This window comes from Onthophagus taurus, chromosome 2 (assembly GCF_036711975.1).
Source record: "Onthophagus taurus isolate NC chromosome 2, IU_Otau_3.0, whole genome shotgun sequence".
Lineage (NCBI taxonomy): Eukaryota > Metazoa > Arthropoda > Insecta > Coleoptera > Scarabaeidae > Onthophagus > Onthophagus taurus.
The window spans coordinates 16,638,573-16,660,995 of NC_091967.1; the positions used below are offsets into that span (position 1 = coordinate 16,638,573).

Sequence of the window (22,423 nt, forward strand, 5' to 3'; positions counted from 1 at the left end):
AAAAATTAAATTCATTAAATTAAAATTTTTCTTTTATTACAAATAACTTATTCTTTTAATATAAATATATCCCAAAAACAACAACCACGGAAAATATTGTTTCCTAAAACAAAAAGATTAAAATTAATAAAATATTATTAAAAATACTCACATTAATGAATTGTTCGCTTGTGTAACTATCTGTTTCGGCATCCCATAAACATCGAACCCCCGCTTTTACACCGGCACCTTTAATTTCTCCTATCGTTACTTGTACGATGTGTTTATAACGTTTCATTTGTAATTCTAAGGAAAGAAGATGCGTCACAATTATAATAGAAATAACTACTTAATGTTAACCTTTAACTTTTTCATTAATACTATTTGCCATTTTAATAGTCCAATTCTTAGCATTATTTGGACTGTAAACTTTCCCCAATAATGTTTCCGTTAAAACACTTAGTATAATCTCTTTTATTTGATTTCCTTTAAACCTAAAATATATTCCAAACTGTTTAACGTAATTAACGTGTTATTTAAGAACTTACTTGTCCGTAAAAGCAGGTCTTAACTGATAAACACTCAAAGCATCAACTGAATCATAACTTTTTGGTTTCTCTTCAGCTACAGACTCAGTTTTCCCGCGACTTTCTTGGATACTAGTATCACTATCCTGATCTCCCATTACAAACTGTTAATTAGAAATACCATATGAATAATCAGTAAAACTTTGATGAAAATAATTATTGCATTATTAGATTGTCAATTTGACTGATGATTTATTTTGGTAACCATGGTTACGTGAAGTTAAATTCAAAAAACTAAACTTTCAAAATCTTCTTTTAATATACAGTTTATATTTTTAAATGTTACCTAAAAGGATCTTGTTAAAAACAAAAACAATTCGTAACAAACAACGTTATAACCATAATAAATAACCAGTTAATTTTACAAATTTAATTTATTTTGAAAAACCGGAAATACGTTCAAAACCCGATTTACACTCATCTAAATCAATCGTATTATTTCTGGTTTATTTTAGAGTCTAAAATACTGTAATTATATATTTATCAATATTTTTTGCTAAAACATTAATTACTATTGTAATGTACTCCTAAAGTTAAAATTAAAGTGTTAAACTAAATTATTGAAGAATAAAATTTTTGTGGTGTACGTTTGTTAAGGATCGATTTCGTCATAGAGGGCGCGTAGGGCCATTTCCGGCTACTCGGTTGTTGGCGTCCGCGTTGGATGGTGAATTTGTGTTATCGTTCCATGTATTTAATAAGAAATGATGGGCACCATGAGTAGTATTAAAGAAATTATGCAGTTTTGTCGATTATGTTTGGTTAAGGACCAAGTTAACGTTTCGATTTTTGAAGAACACGGTGATACGAGAGATGTAAAACGAAAAATTTCGGAGTGTTTGCCGGTTACGGTAAGTTGGCGTCCTCACGCCATTTTGTAAATTTTGTAATCATTAAAAAAATTGTGTTTTAATCTATATTATCTATTCAATCCTCTATATTTATTGTTTAATCAAAACAATTAATTTAATTGTGGTTAATAATTGCACGTTTTAACGATTATTATTTTTTTTTCTATAGGTTTCCGAAGAGGATAGTTTACCAAAAAAAATATGTGATGGATGTTTGTACAAATTAGAACTATTATATCAGTTTAGAACAACGTGCGTGAGTGCTGAAAAACAATTGCAAGTGTGGATTGCGGAGTTAAATAATAGTGAATCTAAAGAAGATCAGGACTTAAAACTGCAGCATTCTCAAACTAGTGTTAAAGAAGAAATATTTGATGCTACGGATCATCCAGATAATTCTGAATATGTAATAGAAGAACAACATATATCTTATGAAGAAGGTGACATTCCTTATAATGAATCTCAGGTAAAATTTTATTATATCTTAACATTTTTTAATCATTAAAATGATTTATTATTTAGGATGATAATGATGATGGAGATGCCACAAATTCATCTGATGATGAACCATTAGCCAAACGACGGAAAAGGTTTTTGGAGGAACAAGTGCAAACTGATGACACTTTAAAAACTGCCGATAACAAGATGGCAATCACAAAGGTATTAGCTTTGTTCCAACTGAACAAATTTGACCAGTTCATGTACGCATCCACAACTTTCTTCTGGGCATGTTCATGAATCCATATAAAATTATCAACATTGTTGGAATAAATTGAAAGTTGTAGGCATGGTTTTTAGCCAACCCTGCTTGGAGTTGGCGTTGTAAACACAATTTTGGATTTAAAACGAAATCCATTTACTTAATTTATTTATGTCGTATGCCATACATACTGTTTTTTAACAATAATGAATTAAAGTAGCAATAATTATAAATCTAAGAAAAAAATAAAACAAATATGTATCAAAACTTATCATAAAACATACATTTGAAATAAAGTCCTTAAAAATTGGTTAAACAAAACACCCAAAACACATAAAAGAAAAGATAATAATCCAAATCTAAACATTATATAACAAATATGTTGGAAATTTCAGAGCAAGAAACAAAAATTTTGATTGAAAATACTCTTTCATTCAATTGCTGTATTAGTTCCAGGGCAGCACAACATAAATTCAACAAGAAATTTTTATGTGATATTTGTTTTAGTCCATATTGGAAGCATGTTTGGTAAAAATTCAGCACATTTTTGGTAAACATTTCCATAATGCCCGGATTTGATTCCTCTAAGTTTAACAATTTCCTTTTTATTATTAAAGGAATAAATTTATTTTTAAGGGTATTTTTTTAATGTAATGTGAAAGATAATGTTTCACAACGTTTTCTTTTCATGAAAGTATTAGTTTTTTTAGAAAGTAGACAAAGAATATTGGTACAACCTTTCTTTTAATATCATTTTACATTTAAATTACATAGTAAAAGACTTAAAGAAAGCTTAAATTCAAGCTACTATTCAAAAAACTTTTTTTTTTTTTATTGAAGCATTTACATCTCTCTAGATAATATGAAACAACAAATCAAATAGGTTATTAAAACTTAGGTTTAGAGCTACAGGCTAAACTACAATTAAGTAAAAATATATAAAGGTTTTAAAATTGCAATCACTTGAAATTTAAATTTAATTTTTCAACATGTTCTTGTTTTTATGTTCTCAAAGAAACTTTTGCAAATGTGACAATTTTGATAGAATTCTAGTTCAGGCTTCTACATTGATCAGGACGAAAAAAATGTAAGACAAAAGTACAACATAAATAAATGATGCGTTTTAATATATCATTTATTAACAATATGTTGGAAATTTCAGAGCAAGAAATACAAATCTTGATTGAAAAACCACTTTAATTCAACTGATGTATTAGTTCCAGGGCAGCACAACATAAATTCAACAAGAATAACTAAATTTTTATGTGATATTTGTTTTAGTCCATTCTTGGACATATTGGAAACATGTTTGGTAAAAATTCTGCACGTTTTTGGTAAACATTTCCATAATGCCCAAATTTGATTCCTCTAACTTTGACAATTTCCTTTTTATGATTAAAGGAATAAATTTGTCTTTAAGGGTATTTTTTTATTCTAATGTGAAAGATAATGTTTCACAACGTTTTCTTTTTGTGAAAGTATTACTTTTTTTTTTAGAAAGTAGACAAAGACTATTGTTACAACCTTTTCTTTATTATCATTTTCATTTTTCAACATGTTCTCGTTTGGTATTCTGAAAGAAACTTTTACAAATGTAAGAATTTTGATAGAATTCTACTACAGACTGATGTTTCTAATGAAATTTTTTCGAAATGTTTATAATAACCGCAACTGTTTAAAGTCGTCTAATAGGAGATCGTAAATTAGGCTCAGGCAATCGGCCCGACCTATCGCCGGTCCGCCCCGCCGTTCTAAACTCGTTTCGCGTGTTTATTTCTCTTTCCGTGAATTGCTATTGGACGACTAAACAGTTCCCGTGCTGTTATTATAAACATTTGGAAAAAAATTTCATTAAAAAAAATCGCTTCAGAATAATGTATCCTTCAACCGTATAATGCACTGGTGCGGAAAATACGCGACACCCCTGTATTCCCAAAAATATGTGGAAAGTGGTAACACTTTTGTTCTTATCATTTGAATGATCGCTTCCAATTGAAAACCTGTTTAGTACGGGACACGTCTTTTACAAGAGAAGTCCATTTTGTTTTTTGTATGACTCTGCACTGACCCATCTCCATTTACGGTGGGGTTTCTTGTTAAAGAAAGACATCATTGCAAACAAGTTGTTCTGTTCTCCCATCCATAGTCAGTTTAGAATTAAAGTCGCCTGCTTACAGCATGTAATGAGCATGGTGTCCTTGCATGACCATATTAATATCAGCATTGGTCAAGTTCTTCTTTCGAATTTGATGTAAGAGTGTAGGTCCCTATAACCTTGAGGATGTATCTGAAATTTAGTCGCAAAATCAGGTAGATGACTCTGGGGCTTATAGCTTTGATATCTATTACATCTAATATAAGTTTCTTGTGAATTATAAATCCTACTGCTTCTTCTGATGCATCGTTGTATTCTTTGAATTGGAATAGGTATCCTGTCCTAACCTTAACATACACTGATATACACACTGCCCAAATTGATGTACGTTATGGGCAAGCGGTAAAGGACGTGACAAAACTTAACTACTCTAGCCCAGGAACGAATTTAACTGATCGTGGACGCGTACATGAACTTGCCCGACGATCACTAGCACGCTTGACATAAAATCAAAGCGTCTGACCGTCAATTGACAGTCAAAAATGTGATTGGAACAAAACAATTAAAAATTCTTAAAAAATATTTTAAATTATTTATTTCCCAATGATTAAAAAATGATAAGGAGAGATGACGGAAATTGTTATACAGTTAATAACTGTTCATAGTGTTCATCACTGTGGTTTGCAATGACTTCCGTTCGTGGCTCAATGACTCTTAAGATTATGAGAGCTGAGGGAAAATATAAATATTTTAAAACAAAATACTTTTAGTTTACTTTTAATTTATTTATTGATTGTTTTTTTTATATATTTGATTTCAGTTAGAGCATGAAAGTGATGATGAAAACGTAGATGATCCCGAACCTAACTTTGTTAGTGTTGGTACTAGCGATGATCAACAGCCAGGACCGTCAGGATTAAACAAAATGTCCGCTACAACCACCAACGCCGAGATGCCGTGAGTACTCATTTTTTTTAATCGCTTAAATTTGAACAAGCAAAGCAATAATTATTAATTTTATATTAAGTATTTTTTGATATTATTGAAAAAGCTTCATTTTTAAAATAATTTTATTTTTAAAACAACTTCATTTTTACGAACAAATTTTTAAAAAAAATTTTTAAACTAGGAAATTGAAAAGCAGTTATAAAATTGAGTACTCACTATTGCTTGTTCATCAATTATTAAACAGGGGTTCAAAAATTATACGTTCATACAATTTTTTGGTAAAAATCAAAATCAGTCCATAAATGGTATAATCATTGAATACCTGTTTCTAGGTTGTTTTTTTTTGTTGAGATTTTCTGTTTTACGATTATTTATTATGTTTGTTTTGAGCAGCCAAATATTTTTTGTACTGCTCTTTTTGATTCTTGTTAGTGTTATTGTTGTTTAGGTATTGTGGGTTTTCCACTATATCTAGTTTTAAGTTTTAACATAGATGTGCGTGTTTGAATAATGCATTTGCATTTTTCAAAATGTTAGAAGTTTTTAATTTTTAAGGTTGTATTTTGCAACCTTAATATTTGAAAAAGTATTAATAAGGAAGGTTATGTATTTTAATCCTTCTTATTTATTTAATTTTCATCCATATTTGTAGTGTGTGCAAAATTTAGTGCAATGATATAAGGAAGATTATGCATTTTAATCTTACTTATTAATTTAATGCTATGAGTGCATTAAATTTGTGATGTTTATAAACTTAAAAGTTTTGTTTTTGTGAGGGTAGGGCCTTTTTTCAGATTGGAACCAATTATATTAGATGCTTGACTTCAAGCACCTAATTTTAATTTGGTTTTGTTGGTGGATGAATAAGTGTTTAATTTGTAAGTGGATTAGAATTTTTATCTATTCCATTTTGTCATTTTTGAGATTTCAAAACTATTACTTAATAGTTTTAATACTCAATATTTTTTTAATTTTTTGTTAATGCGTTAAAGGAGTGGATGATGTGATGCTACAAGTTTTGTGCTTATAAAAAGGTACGTTATATTATTATTTTTAATTAGCTGTAAGTTGTATTTAAGTAGCAAAAACCATGGTTTTAGATTATAATTGTTTAGAATAATTAAAAAGAAATACTAATATTCATTAAAATTATAATGTTATATTGTGATCAATATATGTTATGATTCTATTGAATTAGGCTTTCTTCAGTTAAATTAAGCTACTGTGTATATCAATGTGAAGTGTACTAATATGTTATTTGTTGTGTTTTTAATGTATGGTTTTTTAATCATGATCCCCTTTTCCAATTATATCCTAATAAAGCAATTATATTCTTCAATGAATAAATCAATAGTAAAGAATATAAATAATTATACTTACATGATGCTATTTGTAATTAAATATGTATTCCTAGAAGATTGTTACTGAAGAAAAGAATAATCTGCTGTTGAAGCGGATGCTTTGTCAATCAATGGGATCAAGAATATTGTTACATTTTTCCATTATCTTTACACTCTTTACACTATAATTCAACATAAGCAATTTACACCTTATACTGTTCAATATAATTTCATGTTTAATGTACTGTCTAATATAGTATATTTTTTCAAATGTTATTTCATATCAAATTGTAAATATTCACTTTTCACAAATGTTTCATATTCACATTGTTTTGGCATATTTTTAAATTATTTTGTAAGTGAAGTCGATAATGTGTTAATAAAGAATACTGGTTTAATTTAAAAATGCAAATTCTTCGGGATTTCAACATCGATGATCATCTGGAAATAAGTTTCGTTTAAACGGTATGTGAAAAATTTTTGTTATCTAGATTTACATTACGCTATAATGGTTCATTTTGATACTTTTTTATTGCAAATTTTGTTCATTTTAAAAATATTTAAATATAAAATAATTCATAAATTTCATTAGTATTCAATTATCATTTGGTTTAAAGTTTGTCAGAAAGTAATACGAAAAAAAAGTTTTGATATATTTAAATTATTCTGATAATGCATGACTTGAAAAAGCCAATATTCGTTTTTCTGATTATCAACTTGCGGTTTATTAACAATTCCAACACATTTGGTATACAAATTTGCCGACAAAATAGCTTGTACATGAAATTTTAATAGTTTGATTTGTGTATAAGTACGAAGGGTAGGGACGAACATTATTTACTAGAACTAATTCTAGATCTAGAACCAGAAACATTCGGGTTAAGCCGTGAGTCTTTTGACAATATGTTTAAATCGATCACAAGTCGTGTCTATTGAAAATTCGAAGCGATTTGTGACCACTTCGAAATTGTTTCTGAAGAAGGTTGGAACGTGGCTTAACCCGAAATTTTCTACTTCTAGGACTAGAGTTAGTTCTAGTGCTAGTTTTAGTTCAAAAAAAGTTTGATTCGAAGTTTAGAGGCAATTAAGGGTTAATAGAGCATTACTACAGGTACTACCATAGCTTTCCATCGCGGCACCCTGCTTATAAATGTTTTTGAATCATTTCTTTTCGAACTAAAAAAGAATACAGGTCGGTGTTCCTTTATATATCACAATTTTCAACGTTGTTACATTTTTTAGTTACTTAGCCACGAACCACACTTTCAAATAAATATCGCAAAACTTAAAATAGTAATTCTGGTCTTTTCGGTACAAGATACTACAAACGAGTTACGAATAACAATCCTTGGTACCAATGGGTTTCGTTGCGTTCACGACAAAAACCTTACCGAAGGGTGGTCCTAGGCAGCCCTTTAAGAAAAAGTAATTTTTAATTATAAAAAAGTATAAATGAGTGTATTTGAAGGCGTTGATACTAAAACAGGTTTACTTATTTTGTTCCCTATATCGTTGATTACTCATTCTATAGCGGAGTAACTAGAACCTCGGTATACCAAAGAGAACTTGGTAGGAATACTTACACTCTTGTTGGGTTTAATCATCTGCATGCGAGGCAGAGGAACTGTGCGCACAGAAAAGGAAGAATCCGTATGAGTTTTAACCCTTAAGTCAGTTTATATACAACACAGTATATTGAATGTTATAGTTTGAAGAAAATATCAAGAACAAGAAACACGAAGTGTGTGGAAATGAATACACTGAAAATAAAATCCTTCATTAAAAAGAAACTAACTACTAAAACGTTGGGTGTAGAATTACTACTTTGAAAATACTACTAGAAAAATGTTAATCTGACAGTTTAAAGTAGAAAAATTCATGAAAGGTGCAATAGAAATGCAAAACTTCCTGTGTTTCAACCCGAAATAGATGTATAGATTCTATCTACAATATAGATAACAAAATGTATTACAACGAAATAGCTACTCCTTTGTATTGCAATAACATGAAGAAAAAGAAATGACACTTTAGTTGCCTAATAATAAGAATATGGAAGATGTAGACAGAAACGGTGGAACAATTATATGATGCACACTTGCAAGAAACGGTATGAAAAGTAATTTAAGAATATATTTGGTAAACATTACAACTCGTATCACCTAACCAATAATAAGAATCCAAGGATTTACATCTGTATCCATTAATCTTATAATCTCTTAGGTAGAGACTTGTTCAACCAGTGTATTTCACGTGCTATTTATAACACGGTGCCAAACTATCTGGGCCCACTAATCCAATACAAAACTTATAAATGTGGAAGATACATTTGTGGTAATTGCGTTAAAACCTAAATGCTAATTTGTGTTAATTGTTACTAAAATATGATTTTTGATTACCACAGCAGATTTATAATCTTGTTTTTAGTTTATTAACATCTTAATTTTTCAAGAAATATAATATTGATTTTGCAGTGATGTTTGTTTTTGTAACCTGATGTTTAAACAATCTAGTTTAAAAATAAATTAAAAAAATTCAAATAGAGGTATTATAAACGAAAATATTAAATTGTCAATTTTGATGCTTTTTTTTTATTGTTCGTAGAGGGCGCAAGCTTTAGTATTGTACTGTAACGATAAAATTATGCTAATAAGTAGATATTATAATGATGCTAATCAATTTAGTACAATTAACTAAAAATTTCTAATCTCAAATACTTTGCTACTCTTAATTATACTTTTATTAAGGCTTCTTCAAAATTCATTGACTTCCCATCTATCACGTCAGTGTTACTATTCTCAAGGTTGTTAATCATGTTTCGTCTAGTCAATCTTGTACCACAGAATAACCAGAAATGACACTAACGTCGATTCGTTTGATGTTGACGGCATTTGAAGTATTCTTCAGCTAATTGCTAAGGTTGGCAAATATACGGAATAATAATAGGTAGATTTAATATTAATGCAAGTATTTCTTTGGTTCCTTTTTCTATGTCCTGCTTATTCGCAATATTCACAATCATCTCATGTATACAGGTGTCCCGTATCTTCCGGATCAGAGCATTATACGGTTGAAGGATACATTATTCTGAAGCGATTTTTCTAATAAATTTTTTTCGAAATGTTTATAATATCCACACGGGAACTGTTTAAAATAGTCCAATAGCAGATCGGAAATCAGCACGTTCCTCACGTGTTGTTTTTGTCTCACTTTTTCCGAGAATATTAAATTCCGCTATTGGACGATTTTTGTATTGAGATGAATTTGAGACCACAAGTGGCAGCACAAAAACATAAGAAAGCTTTATAAAGTGAAGTGGGTTAAAAAAAGTTAAATCTTCATGTTTAACCGGTTTCGGCTAGATCTATCATCAGGGGATATATTTACTAAAGATATTTTATGTCAACTATAACCTTTATATATCAATTTATTGGACATTTTTTCTTACTTGACATTCAAATAAAGTTTTTAAATAAAAGCGGCGTTTCAATAACCTTCACTTTTATTTTCGAATTTTTAAGTACAACTTTAAAAATTTCCGAGTATTCAGAAAACTGGGTTGGCAACTTGTCTATTCGAAATAAATAACCCTTTCAATAAACTTAAACATTGTAATTCTACGTAGATTTACAAAGACAGCATTCTCTCAAAGAGTCACATCTTTATCATTTTGTGAATGCTATTACACCTCTATTTATTATTGTAGTATTCTACCTGAGATGTTTACTGATGATGAAAAAAATATTTTGGTAACAATGGTATAATGCGAAAAATATACACCGAATGACCGTTGATATACCGAAATATCAGGAATCTTCATGATTATTTTACAGATCAACATGGTCTGTATATGAAAAATAAGCCCTAAAAACCAAGATCGTTCACCCAAGAGGAGTTTGAGCGATTTATAGATGGAACACCCGATTATGATTACTGCCGCAATTTCTTAGCGTTTTTTTATGAAAACTCAAGTTTGAACTGATTGTTTCTATATACTTATTTAATTATATGTACTAAAACACATTTTTTTAGGAAAGTTGCATTTATAATAGTGCATCCTCAAAAACAGAAACTTGAACCCGAATTCCAATACAGAACATGCGATGTATGTCATCAAATATTTTCTAGTGAAGAAAGGTTGAGCAAACATAAACGAATTCATAAAGAAAAAACATTGCCGGAGGTGCCCTGTATAAAAAACCAAGAAGTCGAATATAAAAAATGCAGCCTATGTGATCTAACATTTCCAAATGCAGAAAAATTGAGAAAACATCGAGAGAGAAAACAATTCCATGCGATATTTGCAACAAGAAATTTAAATACACTTATGATGTAACGATTCATAAGCGGCAATTTCATGAGAGGCTTAAAGAGGAAACATGTACAATATGTTCCAAACGACTTTCAACGAAAACAGGATTACTGTTACATATGAAGCGCCTACACTCCATTGAAACTGAATTCAAATGTGGTCAGTGCGATAAAGGATATGTTACGGAAAGAGAATTAAATGAACACACGAAAACTGAACATACGGGTATCAGGTATTATTGTGATCATTGTAAAAAAGATTACAAAAACGAAAATTATTATAAACAACACATGAGAACACATCAGCCTGATTATATTAAAAAAGATCACGTGTGTAAAGTTTGTTCAAGAATATTAAGTTCGCAATCGTCACTTCATAAACATATGGCTATTCATAACGGAACTAACGCTAAGTATGTTTGCGAAATTTGTGGGAAAAAGTTAAGCGGTATGCCAACATTAATTATTCATAAAAGATTACACACGGGCGAGAAGCCGGCGGCATGTAGATTTTGTAACAAAACGTTTGTTCATAAACGCTATATAATAGAACACGAAAGAGTTCATACGAAAGAGAAACCTTTCATATGCAAAACATGTGGTAAGGGATTTAGTCAACGTAGCAGCCTCCAAATTCATACTAGATATCATACTGGTGAACGACCGTATGTTTGTAGTATTTGTAATAAAGGATTTGTTTCAACGTCGGCAATGAAAACGCATTTAAGTAGACATTAAGTTATTGTTATATTTTAATTGACATTGAAATACATAATTCTTGTGAATAAACGTTTTATCCTAAAGAACATTAATTCAATTTACACTGTTTTTGTAAAATCAAAAACTAATTTTATCGTACCTAAAGTAATACAGAAATCTCCAACAGTATGATACTTTAAGTCAGGTTGTTGTGGAAATGTGACTACAGTGACTTTTATTTCAAGACTTTCTTCTAATAGAAAATCTGTTAGCAAGTTTGATAGCTTGTGTGATACGAGAGTAACATCAAAGAAAACACTGAAGAAGTTGGGTCGGAAGTCTATTTAAATGAGGAAAGAATTTATTTTTGTGTTGGAAAGAGAAATGGTATACAAAAGTGTTATTGCACACTGCTGATCTCAATATTCTAAACTGTGTTTTGGATAATCAGTTATCAACTAAGTATTTAATATTTTCTGGATACAATCTAAGTGGCAGGTCTTCAATTGTAGGTCCTCGGCTGCGATCAACCTTGGTGAAAATAAAACTTCGCAATTTTAGTATACTAATACGTACTATATGCCGAGACAACAATGCTATCTCTAATGGGCGTATAAGATAGCTCAGGCAGTTTGCTGTCGAGGCAGTACAATCGTTACCATGACTTGTAAAGTGCGTTGGTGCGGAGGAATCTGAGTAAGCTTTCTTTGATCATCTTTACTGATACAGACACAACTTTTTGACCTTGAAACATAAAATGTTTTTAATAATCGTTTAGATCATTGGGTACTTCATCAGCTTCTGAATTAAATATTTCTTAATGCAGACAAGTTGACATTAAATCAGCGACGATCTACAACGTAACAGTTCATAAGGGCGTAGCGAAGGATATGTAACGGAAAATGCATTAGATTAGAATGTTTTAGATATTAGTGACTAAACATGATAACAATGAAAGATAAAGATAGATGTAAGAATAGATGGACAACGATTAGAGCTATGATTACTAAAAATGGAAAGATAGATCAAGAGATTCGCAAGAGAGCGACAAAAGCAAGTCTTTTACCAGATAATAAATACCTTGCTAGGATAGAAAAAACTAAGTACTTAAGCAAAATTACATTTATGCAAAGCCATTTACGCCTTAACTGCGTGGCGGGAAGTTAGACAATCTTAGATACAATTCAAAAATAAGACTAGCACGGATGAAGTATCTGCGAGGGATTTGTTTCTAAATCGGCAATGAAAACACATTTAACACTCAAGTAGTCGCGTCTCCGGTTACTACAAGAGCGGGCGCATGTCATCTCTTAGATGACTTTTCAATGCATGCAAAATATATATATATATATATTTTTCTATGATGCAAAAGTATTAACAGATTAGTCCAGGCAGACTGTCTAAGTCATCTCTTAGATGACCTGCAACTATTAAAGTGTTAAATAGGAATTAATTTGTTTTTTAACTTTAATTTACATAATAGATAACTCCTCAAGTAAATTTTTCTGTATAAAGATGTGTAAATTCATTTATGATCATTTTCTTTGATCAAAAATTAAGTTTAGCTCAGTTTATTAATTTCTTAATTTCGGTACACCACGTTTTAGAATCTATTGACATATGCGTAATATAGAGCTATATTATAGATGCTCTATAAGGTTGCGATATGGTTGAATTGACATCATATTCGTTAATTTATGTAAGTCACAATTTTTGATGGTATCAGATTTACATCATATCCACTTCAAGCTGTGCACTTAGCCCTATTAGTGTAAACTTTTTTGTTTATTATATGTGGAAGATATGTATTATACTGGTTTCATAACTGATTTTCCCTAACTGGTTTTTACCTCGCTCATTTATATATTGCAGTTTTCATTGAAGCACCTCGGCTAAAATTTCTGAAAACCCCCAACTATAAATCTTCGCTATCTCAGTGCACAATACTTATTGGTGTAAATATGTTGCGCTAATAAATATGTTATATTACGTGTCAAGCCTAATCTTAATTGCGTTTGTTTGATTGAAATTATTTTAAAATTATTTACTAAAAAAAGATTTTTTTTAGGAAAATTACGTTTATACTACTGCATTCTCAAAAAAAGAAACATGAGCCAAAAGTCCAATATAGAAAATGCGACATATGTGATTTAATATTACCTAATGCGGAACGGTTGAGTAAACATAAACGAGTCCATAGAGAAAAAACGTTTCCATGTGACCTTTGCAACATGAAATTCAAATACAATTATGAAGTAGTAGTTCACAAGCGACAACGCCACGAGAAGTTTAAACCGGAAACATGTACGGTATGTTCCAAACGTCTTGCATCAAAAACATCATTACTGTTACATATGAAGTGTCGGCACACTAATGAAATTGAATTCCAATGTGATCAGTGTGATAAAGGATATACAACGGAAAAGGCATTGCATGAACACACGAAAACTGTGCATAAAGGTGTTAGGTATTATTGTGCACATTGTAAAAAGGTTTACAGAAACGAACAGTATTTTAAGCAGCACATGAGAATTCATGAACCAGATTATGTGAAAACAGATCATGTGTGTTCAGTTTGTTCAAAGAGTTTAAGTTCGGCAGTGTCACTTTATAAACATATGACAATTCATAATGGTACTAGTGCTAAGTACGTTTGCGAAATTTGTGGAAAGAAGTTGTCTTCTACAAAATCTCTAGTTATTCATAAACGTTTACACACTGGCGAAAAGCCGGAGGTGTGTAGATTTTGTGATAAAACATTTGTGGATAAGGGTAGAGTTAAAGATCACGAACGAACTCATACAAAAGAAAAACCTTATATATGTAAAATATGTGGTAAAGGATTCAGTCAGTGTGGTAGCCTCAAAATTCATACTAGATACCATACTGGGGAACGACCCTATGTCTGTAATGTTTGTAATAAAGGATTTGTTACTAAATCTGCAATGAAAACGCATTCAAATAGTCATTAAGTGATTCGTTCAAATAAATTGATTTTTTATAACGTAAAAGCGTACTTTTATACTCTAGGAATATAGATTTAATTCAATAATTTATTAATTATAAAATTTTTAAATTATACTTATTTTTGTTCATATTTCAAGTTTAAGTAATAAAATTCTTTCCGTTGATTAATCGTCGAATTTTTTATGTTTGTTTTCCCCGTCTTAGCCGTCTCCAAAGCAGTTATTTGTTTTCATCGCAAACGTACGATTAATACAAAAGTTACAGAATAATTTAATTTTGCAGATGTGATCAATCTGACGATGGTAGTATTGCCACTGGATATGAATGCGAATTGTGCGTTGAGGTGTTTCCCACAGAAAATGCTTTTCTCAGCCATTACACAAAGGAAGATGTGTGTGGTCTGTTGTGCTGCGTTTGCGATGCTATTTTTCTTTCAATGGATGATTTAGTTGAACATCAACAAACGCACAGTATGGAAAATATTGTAGTTGAACCTGGTGAAATTCAATTTGAACAATATAATGAAAATGTGGAAGCAGTCCTAAATATCCCTAGCGATGAAGTAATTGTTGATCCAACTACAAATGATTTGGTGTATATTTTAGACGATTCATCTTGTGTTAATGAAGTTGTAATCGAAGAAACAAATCAACAAGATGGGCAGAAAACTAGTAAAAGTAGTTCAGACAATGCGGTAGTAGTACATACGGATCATGTTTATATGATGTCACCGCAACAAGATTTAACTAATTCCGCAGATTCAAAGAAAAAAAGAAATTATGTCGCATCAAAGGGTCGACAACCGGCTCCAAAAAGAAGACATGAAGTACCCGATTTTTCTGCATCAAATTATGTAGTATTAACCCCTAATTCTGATGTCGATGTTGTTCATTACAAATGTTTGCGGTGCGAACAATTATTTATAAGCAAGTTTGTGTTCTTGAGGCATATTGAAAAAGGAAAATGTTTTGTGAACAACTGTGATGTGTGTCCGGCAATTTTCGAAAGAAACAGTGAATTTTACGATCACTACGTCACAGCCCATACTGATCGCGCAATATGTACCTTTTGTTTTAGAACTTTTATGTATGAGAAAAATGTGAAAGAACACATGCTGAGGCATTTAGATCAATTTAGACATAGATGTGACGTGTGCAATAAAGGTTTCTACACTCTTAGAGAATTTAGGAATCATTACAAAAATAGACATATGGGTATAAGACATCGATGTGCAATATGTGGCCGGTCATTTGCTGATGAATATTATTTTAAACGACATATTGCTACTCATTCAAAGATAGAAGTTTCTGATAGTACTTCAGATTTAAATTCTAGTATTTAAGGATGTGTACGTACACTGTAAGAATATTATTAAATAATAAATATATTTTAAGTTATGTATAAAATTTTAACTTATGTTTTCAATAAACGTAATAAATATGTTATTAATATAAATTATTTTTTATGTTGCAATTTATATACATGAATAAATATTAACATTTTTCTGAATTTTAATAAAGGCTTTTTTAGGCCGAAGAAAATAAATCATTCGTTACAACAAACACAACATAGGATTTATGTTACTACATCTAACTGTAACAACCAACCATTAATCCTATTAAACAATGAAAGTGAAAGGAAATATACTGTAAACATAAGGAACGCAAAGGAACGTTTGAAACGTAAACGTGAAGAACTATCACGAAAACTCATTAAATTAAAACCAAATATGATATGTTTTTCAAAAAGATTTCCAAATTGTAAAACATACGACGCAACTACTTTCAAAAATAAACGTGATTTCAGGTCACAAACAGAATTTCCAATGCGTTTATTCCAAGACTTGGATAATTCTCATCTTTCAAAATCTCCAGATGATGAGATTAAAGTTACTTATAATGATATTGCATTTGATATGTGTGAACTTTCTGACGACACCGCTGACAGCCAATTTAAATCTGATATTATTGAAATACTTGATTCTGATAGCGACACTGAAGATAATAAAATGGGAATAACAGAATCTTTATCAGTAAATCATAAGGAACGAAAATCAAATAATCCAGGGTGTATAATGAGGAAATACATTAAACCAGCAATGTTAAAATAATTTACTTACTTATGCTGATTGACGTAATGTGCGATTTACAAAATGCATCGTGTAGATATTGTACTAAATAAATATATAATTAGTAATATTTTATGTAATTTATTGTAATAAATATTAAGAATCGAACAGTGGCATCATAATTACCTTCACACCAATTCGGTATTAAGGAGCATTTCAGTTCATTAATCTACTGTACTCATTATACCTACTTATTCTTTCAGGTTGAAATATTGAATCCGAGGTTGCTTGCAACGGATGCGCTGTAAAATATTCAATTTCACATTGATCAATTAATACAGAAAATATGTAGATCTTTGGGTTATATAATTAGCTAACTTGGGTTCTATTATCTTCTAAACTACATATAACTTTTGTCCATATTTCTACCAGTTTTATCTTCATTACTCTTAAATCATTGCTTTTAGTTGGTAATTTGCTCTGGAATTAATTGGTATTGGGATATATAATATATGTTCAGAACATACTAGTGTTGTAAGAGTAATGTTTGATGTATGAAAAAGCACTTAAAGGAAGAATGTTCATAAACAAAGACTTTTCTACATCTACAAAAGAAGTTACTGTTGCTGGTGATGGTTCATGGTCAAAACTAGGCTATTCACCTTTCTTGATTATTGGTTGTGTGATAAGGAAGTAAGCAACAAAATCTTAGATGGCTTCATAAAATCGAATAATTGCAAAATGTGTGATGCTTAATTTTTGACTTTGAGGCATAGTATGAAGATAATTTCGATGGAATTAATGGAAGAATTTCAAAGGTCAAAATAGAATATTGTGTGAAATATGCTAGTAGTGACCGTGAAACAATGGTACAAAAACGAATGTTGCGACGAATCTTTCGAAGCCAACAAATGTGATCAAGTTATAGGAAAGGTAAAAATCCTAGTCAATTTGCTTATTCAGTTTTATATTATTACAGTTTGCAATATGTTCAGAATAAATTCAGACCGATTGCGGTCGATGTTTCACTGATGTTGGGAATAAATTTTATGCGATAAATTAATTATTGTTACATATTGTGCATTAATCTTGTCTTTCCACTAATAAGTTGGAGTATCTCCCTAATTTTGTTTACTAGTTTTTTCAATGTATGTATACTTATTTAAAAATTATAATCATAACAAAATCTAATAAAATATGTTTCAGGATTACGAAGAGTGAACCAACGGTTTCATTCGGGGATACTAATGTAAATCTATGTGATTCCTTGGAGCAAGAGAGTGATGAATGTGCGTTTAATATTGATGATTTTATCAAAAGATCTAGACCAAGTGATTCCTCAGAATTAGAACTAAATGAGTCGTTGGAAGTGTCTAAATGTAATGAATGTGGGAAAGTTTTTATGAATAGTCATCAATACAAAATTCATATTCAAATGCATAAACTTACTATGCAAAATGACAGTTCATCTAAAGCTCATCTTGATGGTGAAGAAAATCAACAATGTTGCGATACTTCCTTAGAAAACATCGAAATTGTTTGTAATGATATTAAGTTCGATAAATATGATAATTCTCAAAATATTGTTAGAAACCCTGATTCTATAGATCAATGTCAATCTAACGTTATTGAAATAGTTGACTCTGATGATGAAGATTGCATTGTTGTTACTCCATTACAAACGAAAATTTGTGTAAAATGTAAAACATCTGCCGTATCGTTAAATGAAAGTAATGTATGTCCTACATGCGTCGTTTGCACTCCTTTATATATTTCTGTAAAATGTGCATATTGTAAAATTGATTTTGATCTTAAAAACTCTATAGTGTTAGAAGGAAAAGTATTATGTAAGTCTTGCGTCCGTGAAAAGTTAACTTGTGTTTTGTGTAACGAAGAATCTCCTTCATTGCAACATTTGAAAAATCATACTCGCCAACAACATTTTTGTAATTTTTGTAACAAACACATTATAAACCTTACCAAACACAAAATCAATCAAGTAACTTGTACCATATGTCAAGAGCCGTTATGTACTAAATTTAATGTCCAGCAACATTATAGGATAAATCATAAAGAGTATTATTGTATGTTGTGTGCATCTAGGTTTACTACTGACTATGGTTTGTATTTACATTCGCAAAAATTTCATTCTGTAAAATGAAAATTGAAGAATAGTCAATTTACCACTTTATAATTAATAAAATATATTTTAACATTAATTGGTGTTGTTTTAATCGCTTATTTTAATTTCTGTTTTAGTTCCAAATTTGAATTTTCCCGATAAGAATCAATTTAACATAATTTATACGAACCGTTTTTAGGTGTGACTTACTTTCTACAAATATATCAATAGAAGACCAGGCCGAATATGCTAAACCAAATAAAAGAAAAATGAAGAAACCGATAAAGGTGTCAGAACATAATGAAAATATGAAGATTGTGTATGGTGATAACGAAACATTAGATAAAAAGCAGTTAATAAAATGTGACGATTTACTATTTAAATGTAAATTGTGTAAAACAGAGAAAATATTTTCAAAAAAAGAGGTGATACAACATTATGGATTGCATCATAAAGATGTTCGAGTGCCAAGAAGTATAAGATTAGCAAGAATGTTTAGTTGCGAAATATGTTCAAAAAAGTTTAAATTATCCCACAGTTTACAAGTGCACATGACGACTCATAACAACACGTTTCTTTGTGTTGATTGTCATTTAACATTTAAGAAGGACATTGATTATGTGTTGCATTGTCGAAAACATTGTCCGGACAATAAATTTAAATGCGTTTACTGTGATTATGAAACATCTGATGTGAATGATATATCGCAACATTTACACAGTTTCCACGACAAGTTTAGATACACTTGTAAAATATGCAATAAAGGTTTTGATGTTTTAACGTGGTTTGAGGAACACGATAATTTGCATACGGGTAAAAAACCGTTTACATGTGAATTTTGTGGCAAATCATTCATTTATTCAAGATATTTGGCAGCGCATAAAACCAGTATGCACAAATTAGAAATTACTGGTGAGGCTAGCACCTACGAATGTCCTCTGTGTAATAAACAATACCAACACAAAAACAGTTTAAAAGTACACATGAATTCCCATACTGGAAACGTAGCGATATGCGATATATGTGGAAAACAATTATCAAGTACAGAAAAATTAAAGTTTCATATGAGAACACACACCGGTTATAAACCGTTTAAGTGTAAATTTTGCGAGAAATGTTTTACAAAAAAACCTATATTAATAGAACATGAACGAATTCACACTGGTGAAAAACCGTATAATTGTAGTTATTGTCATAAATCGTTTTCGCAACGATCGAGTTTGGTGATTCATATTCGAACTCATACAGGTGAACGACCGTATGTATGTCATATATGTAATAAAGGTTTTGTTGCTAGATCGCTGCTAAATATTCACTTTAAAAATTGTAAAGGCTATTAAAGTATGTTCAAACCAAATGAGATTTGTTGCTAAATCATTATCTTGATTTTGAACAATTAATACAAAATTTGATAATTTAATATTTAATAGAATACTTGCTATAAGAGTTGTTCGCTGACTTAGCATGTTATAATACCAGGACACTGTAATATAAAACTAGTTACTTTTACATATTTTGTTCGTTAGTATTTTATTGGAAACGCTTAATCATTAATATGGTTCATTATTGGTGGTTAATATGGGCGTTGTGATATAGATGGTCAAAATCTATCGAAAGAGTTGCGAGATATCAATATTAAGTGTTACCTAGTTATATCATCTGTTAATAACTTAATTAAACTTCGCAACTACCAGAACTTTATACAACTGCTAATATCAACCTCAAAGACTGATTTAACGATATCTAGTATCTTTAAATGTTTGTTTCATTTTAATTGAGGAAATATGTAATCAAATAACCGCATTGTAATTCAACCATAAGGAAATTTGTAAAATGAACAGAATCTATAAAGCTTAAAATTGATTTGGCAGTTCATAACAGTTCTAAAACATAAGTGCTTTTTGCATTTATAGCAACTGAATATTGTGTATCTTTGATTTTTTGTTGTTTCTTTGATATTGTTCAGTTTCTACCAGAGATTGTATGCTTTTCTATTTTGAGGAATATTGATTTAGGTTTTAATTTCTTAACGATTTCTTACGTTCTCATCTAGTAATTGATGCTTAAGCTAGATATAATTGCCTTAGAGTTTTATTATTATTATTACTTTCATATAGATATGAGACTTAGCTCTATTATTTTTGCTTCACATCTTTGCCCTTATTTACTTGTTTGGTAGATTTTCCTTCCACCTTTTTCTAGGTCTATCTTCCAATGTTCCCTCTACCTGTTGGTGATTTGGTAATCATTATTCTGACAATTCGTTCCTCTGTTATGCGATCGATGTGCTTATTCCATTTATACTTTCTGTTTAGTACCCAGTCACTGATATTATCTATCCTGTATGTGCTCAGTTCTTTCTCTGCCCATCAGACATTTTTCCAGCTATTCTATGCACTAATATCATTTCCGTAGTTTCTGGTATTCTTTCAGTTTTGGATGTCTCGGGTCGGATTGCTGCTGCATAAGTTAGTATAGATCTAATTGGAGTCTTATAAATTCGGGCTTTAGTTCAAATCTCAACATCCCCGTATCCAGCTATTTCGATACCCAGGTATTTAAATTTTATTTTCTGGTGTATGATTTTATCATTGACCACAAACTTGCATTTGATCGGTATCTTGGAGGTAGTTATAGATTTTGTTTTTGTCACTGATATTGTTAAGCTACAATCGATATGATATTAGATTGCAGTGCCTAGGCTGAATTAAGCAAGTACTGCTATGTCGTTCAAATGTCGCCGAGGCGCTAAAATATGTATATTAATTTTGAACGTATAGTTCGCAGTTCATCTGGGATTCTATATCAGGAGATTTTTTAAAATTTTTAAATGCTTTACCTGCTTTACTTCTAACATTTGAGGGAAGGAATAAGACACCTTCTCATGCTATCTTTTTTTCCAGCATTTTTCAAGCTTTAAAGCTCCGTTTTTCTTTCAGTATATTCATCGCATGGTTAACGTAGTGAATGTGATCAATGTTTTAAGAACCATTTTTTTGAGAAATGATTCTTGAAAATATTATAACAACTGCATCTACAATTGCAATCAGTAAAATTTTCTTTTTCTACACGGTTGCAATGTTTTCAACATTTTTATGGTCTCGAACAGAACATGATTGAAATTATCTAATATCTTTTTTTGGTTAGTATTTCTCTGTGAAAAAAGCAGTACGTGAGAAAGCACGCGATTTGTAATTTTGTTATGTAAACAATACCTGGAGTGTGTTGAACACATGTATTAAAAATGTTTAAGATTTGCTGTTCAAAACCAAGATAGTGGTGCATATATTGAGATTTGTTGTAAGCACTTCCTGCACCGCGAAAACAGTTATAAATCACAAATCGCTTTATTAAACTAACCCAAAGAGATATCTACTTGTACCTACCCATGTGGTTTGTGTTTTATAACACTACGTGCGCAGATCAGATCGATTGGTATGAACATATTAATTAATTTTATTAAAAAGTAGCGATATATTCTTTTTTAATTCTATTTACACGAACATTTACTTTTTGTAATAAATAATTTATAATGTAACTGTGCGCTAATATGGTTTAACATCTTAGTAAACAGATATTAAATTAACAAGAAGAAAAAAATGATCCAGAAACTTGTATTGAAACTAGATTAATCTGAAATAAAATTAATTGTTATTGAATCTTTAATTAAATTAATATAACAAATTAGATTTATTTTTATTATTATCCTTTTAACAAAATTATCACTTTTTAAAAAGTACTACAAGAAATTCTTTTCAG

At 30.2% G+C, this 22,423-nt stretch overlaps 3 protein-coding genes across 16 annotated transcripts in view; 2 read left to right on the forward strand and 1 right to left on the reverse strand.

The window, feature by feature from the left end:
• Window positions 1-14: 14 nt before the first annotated feature.
• Window positions 15-769, reverse strand: LOC111428810 (dynein light chain Tctex-type protein 2B-like). The gene is made up of 4 exons (XM_023064507.2): window positions 528-769; window positions 340-473; window positions 152-285; window positions 15-103 (listed from the first exon to the last, which is right to left on the reverse strand). The coding sequence occupies exons 1-4, from the start codon at window positions 662-664 to the stop codon at window positions 56-58; spliced, it is 453 nt and encodes a 150-aa protein (XP_022920275.1). The 5' UTR covers window positions 665-769; the 3' UTR covers window positions 15-55.
• A 425-nt stretch (window positions 770-1,194) lies between these two features.
• LOC111428766 (zinc finger protein OZF-like) overlaps window positions 1,195-22,423 on the forward strand; it is a 72,082-nt gene continuing 50,853 nt past the window's right edge. For 10 of the 14 annotated variants that reach the window (XM_071194387.1, XM_071194388.1, XM_071194389.1 and 7 more), the window contains exons 1-4: window positions 1,195-1,417; window positions 1,587-1,883; window positions 1,940-2,077; window positions 5,033-5,169. In XM_071194387.1, coding sequence (XP_071050488.1) covers window positions 1,271-1,417; window positions 1,587-1,883; window positions 1,940-2,077; window positions 5,033-5,169 — 719 coding nt within the window. In that variant the 5' untranslated portion in view covers window positions 1,195-1,270. Of the gene's footprint in view, window positions 1,418-1,586; window positions 1,884-1,939; window positions 2,078-5,032; window positions 5,170-13,575; window positions 14,643-14,756; window positions 15,930-17,748; window positions 18,762-18,863; window positions 22,352-22,423 lie in introns of those variants that run through there. The other 4 variants (XM_023064438.2, XM_023064445.2, XM_023064440.2 and 1 more) reach the window with 4 other exon arrangements.
• Window positions 10,682-11,785, forward strand: LOC139429031 (zinc finger protein 664-like). The gene has a single exon (XM_071194391.1). The coding sequence runs from the start codon at window positions 10,929-10,931 to the stop codon at window positions 11,544-11,546; it is 618 nt and encodes a 205-aa protein (XP_071050492.1). The 5' UTR covers window positions 10,682-10,928; the 3' UTR covers window positions 11,547-11,785.

What these genes read in the sequence shown, in the direction of transcription:
- LOC111428810 (XM_023064507.2), bottom strand. Translation starts at nt 664, where the DNA reads ATGGGAGATCAGGATAGTGATACTAGTATCCAAGAAAGTCGCGGGAAA. An exon ending in TATTAATGAAAAAGTTAAAG is followed by an intron (nt 286 to 339) that starts GTTAACATTAAG and finishes TTCTTTCCTTAG; the next exon opens with AATTACAAATGAAACGTTAT. An exon ending in CAAGCGAACAATTCATTAAT is followed by an intron (nt 104 to 151) that starts GTGAGTATTTTT and finishes TTTTTGTTTTAG; the next exon opens with GAAACAATATTTTCCGTGGT.
- LOC139429031 (XM_071194391.1), top strand. Translation starts at nt 10,929, where the DNA reads ATGAAGCGCCTACACTCCATTGAAACTGAATTCAAATGTGGTCAGTGC.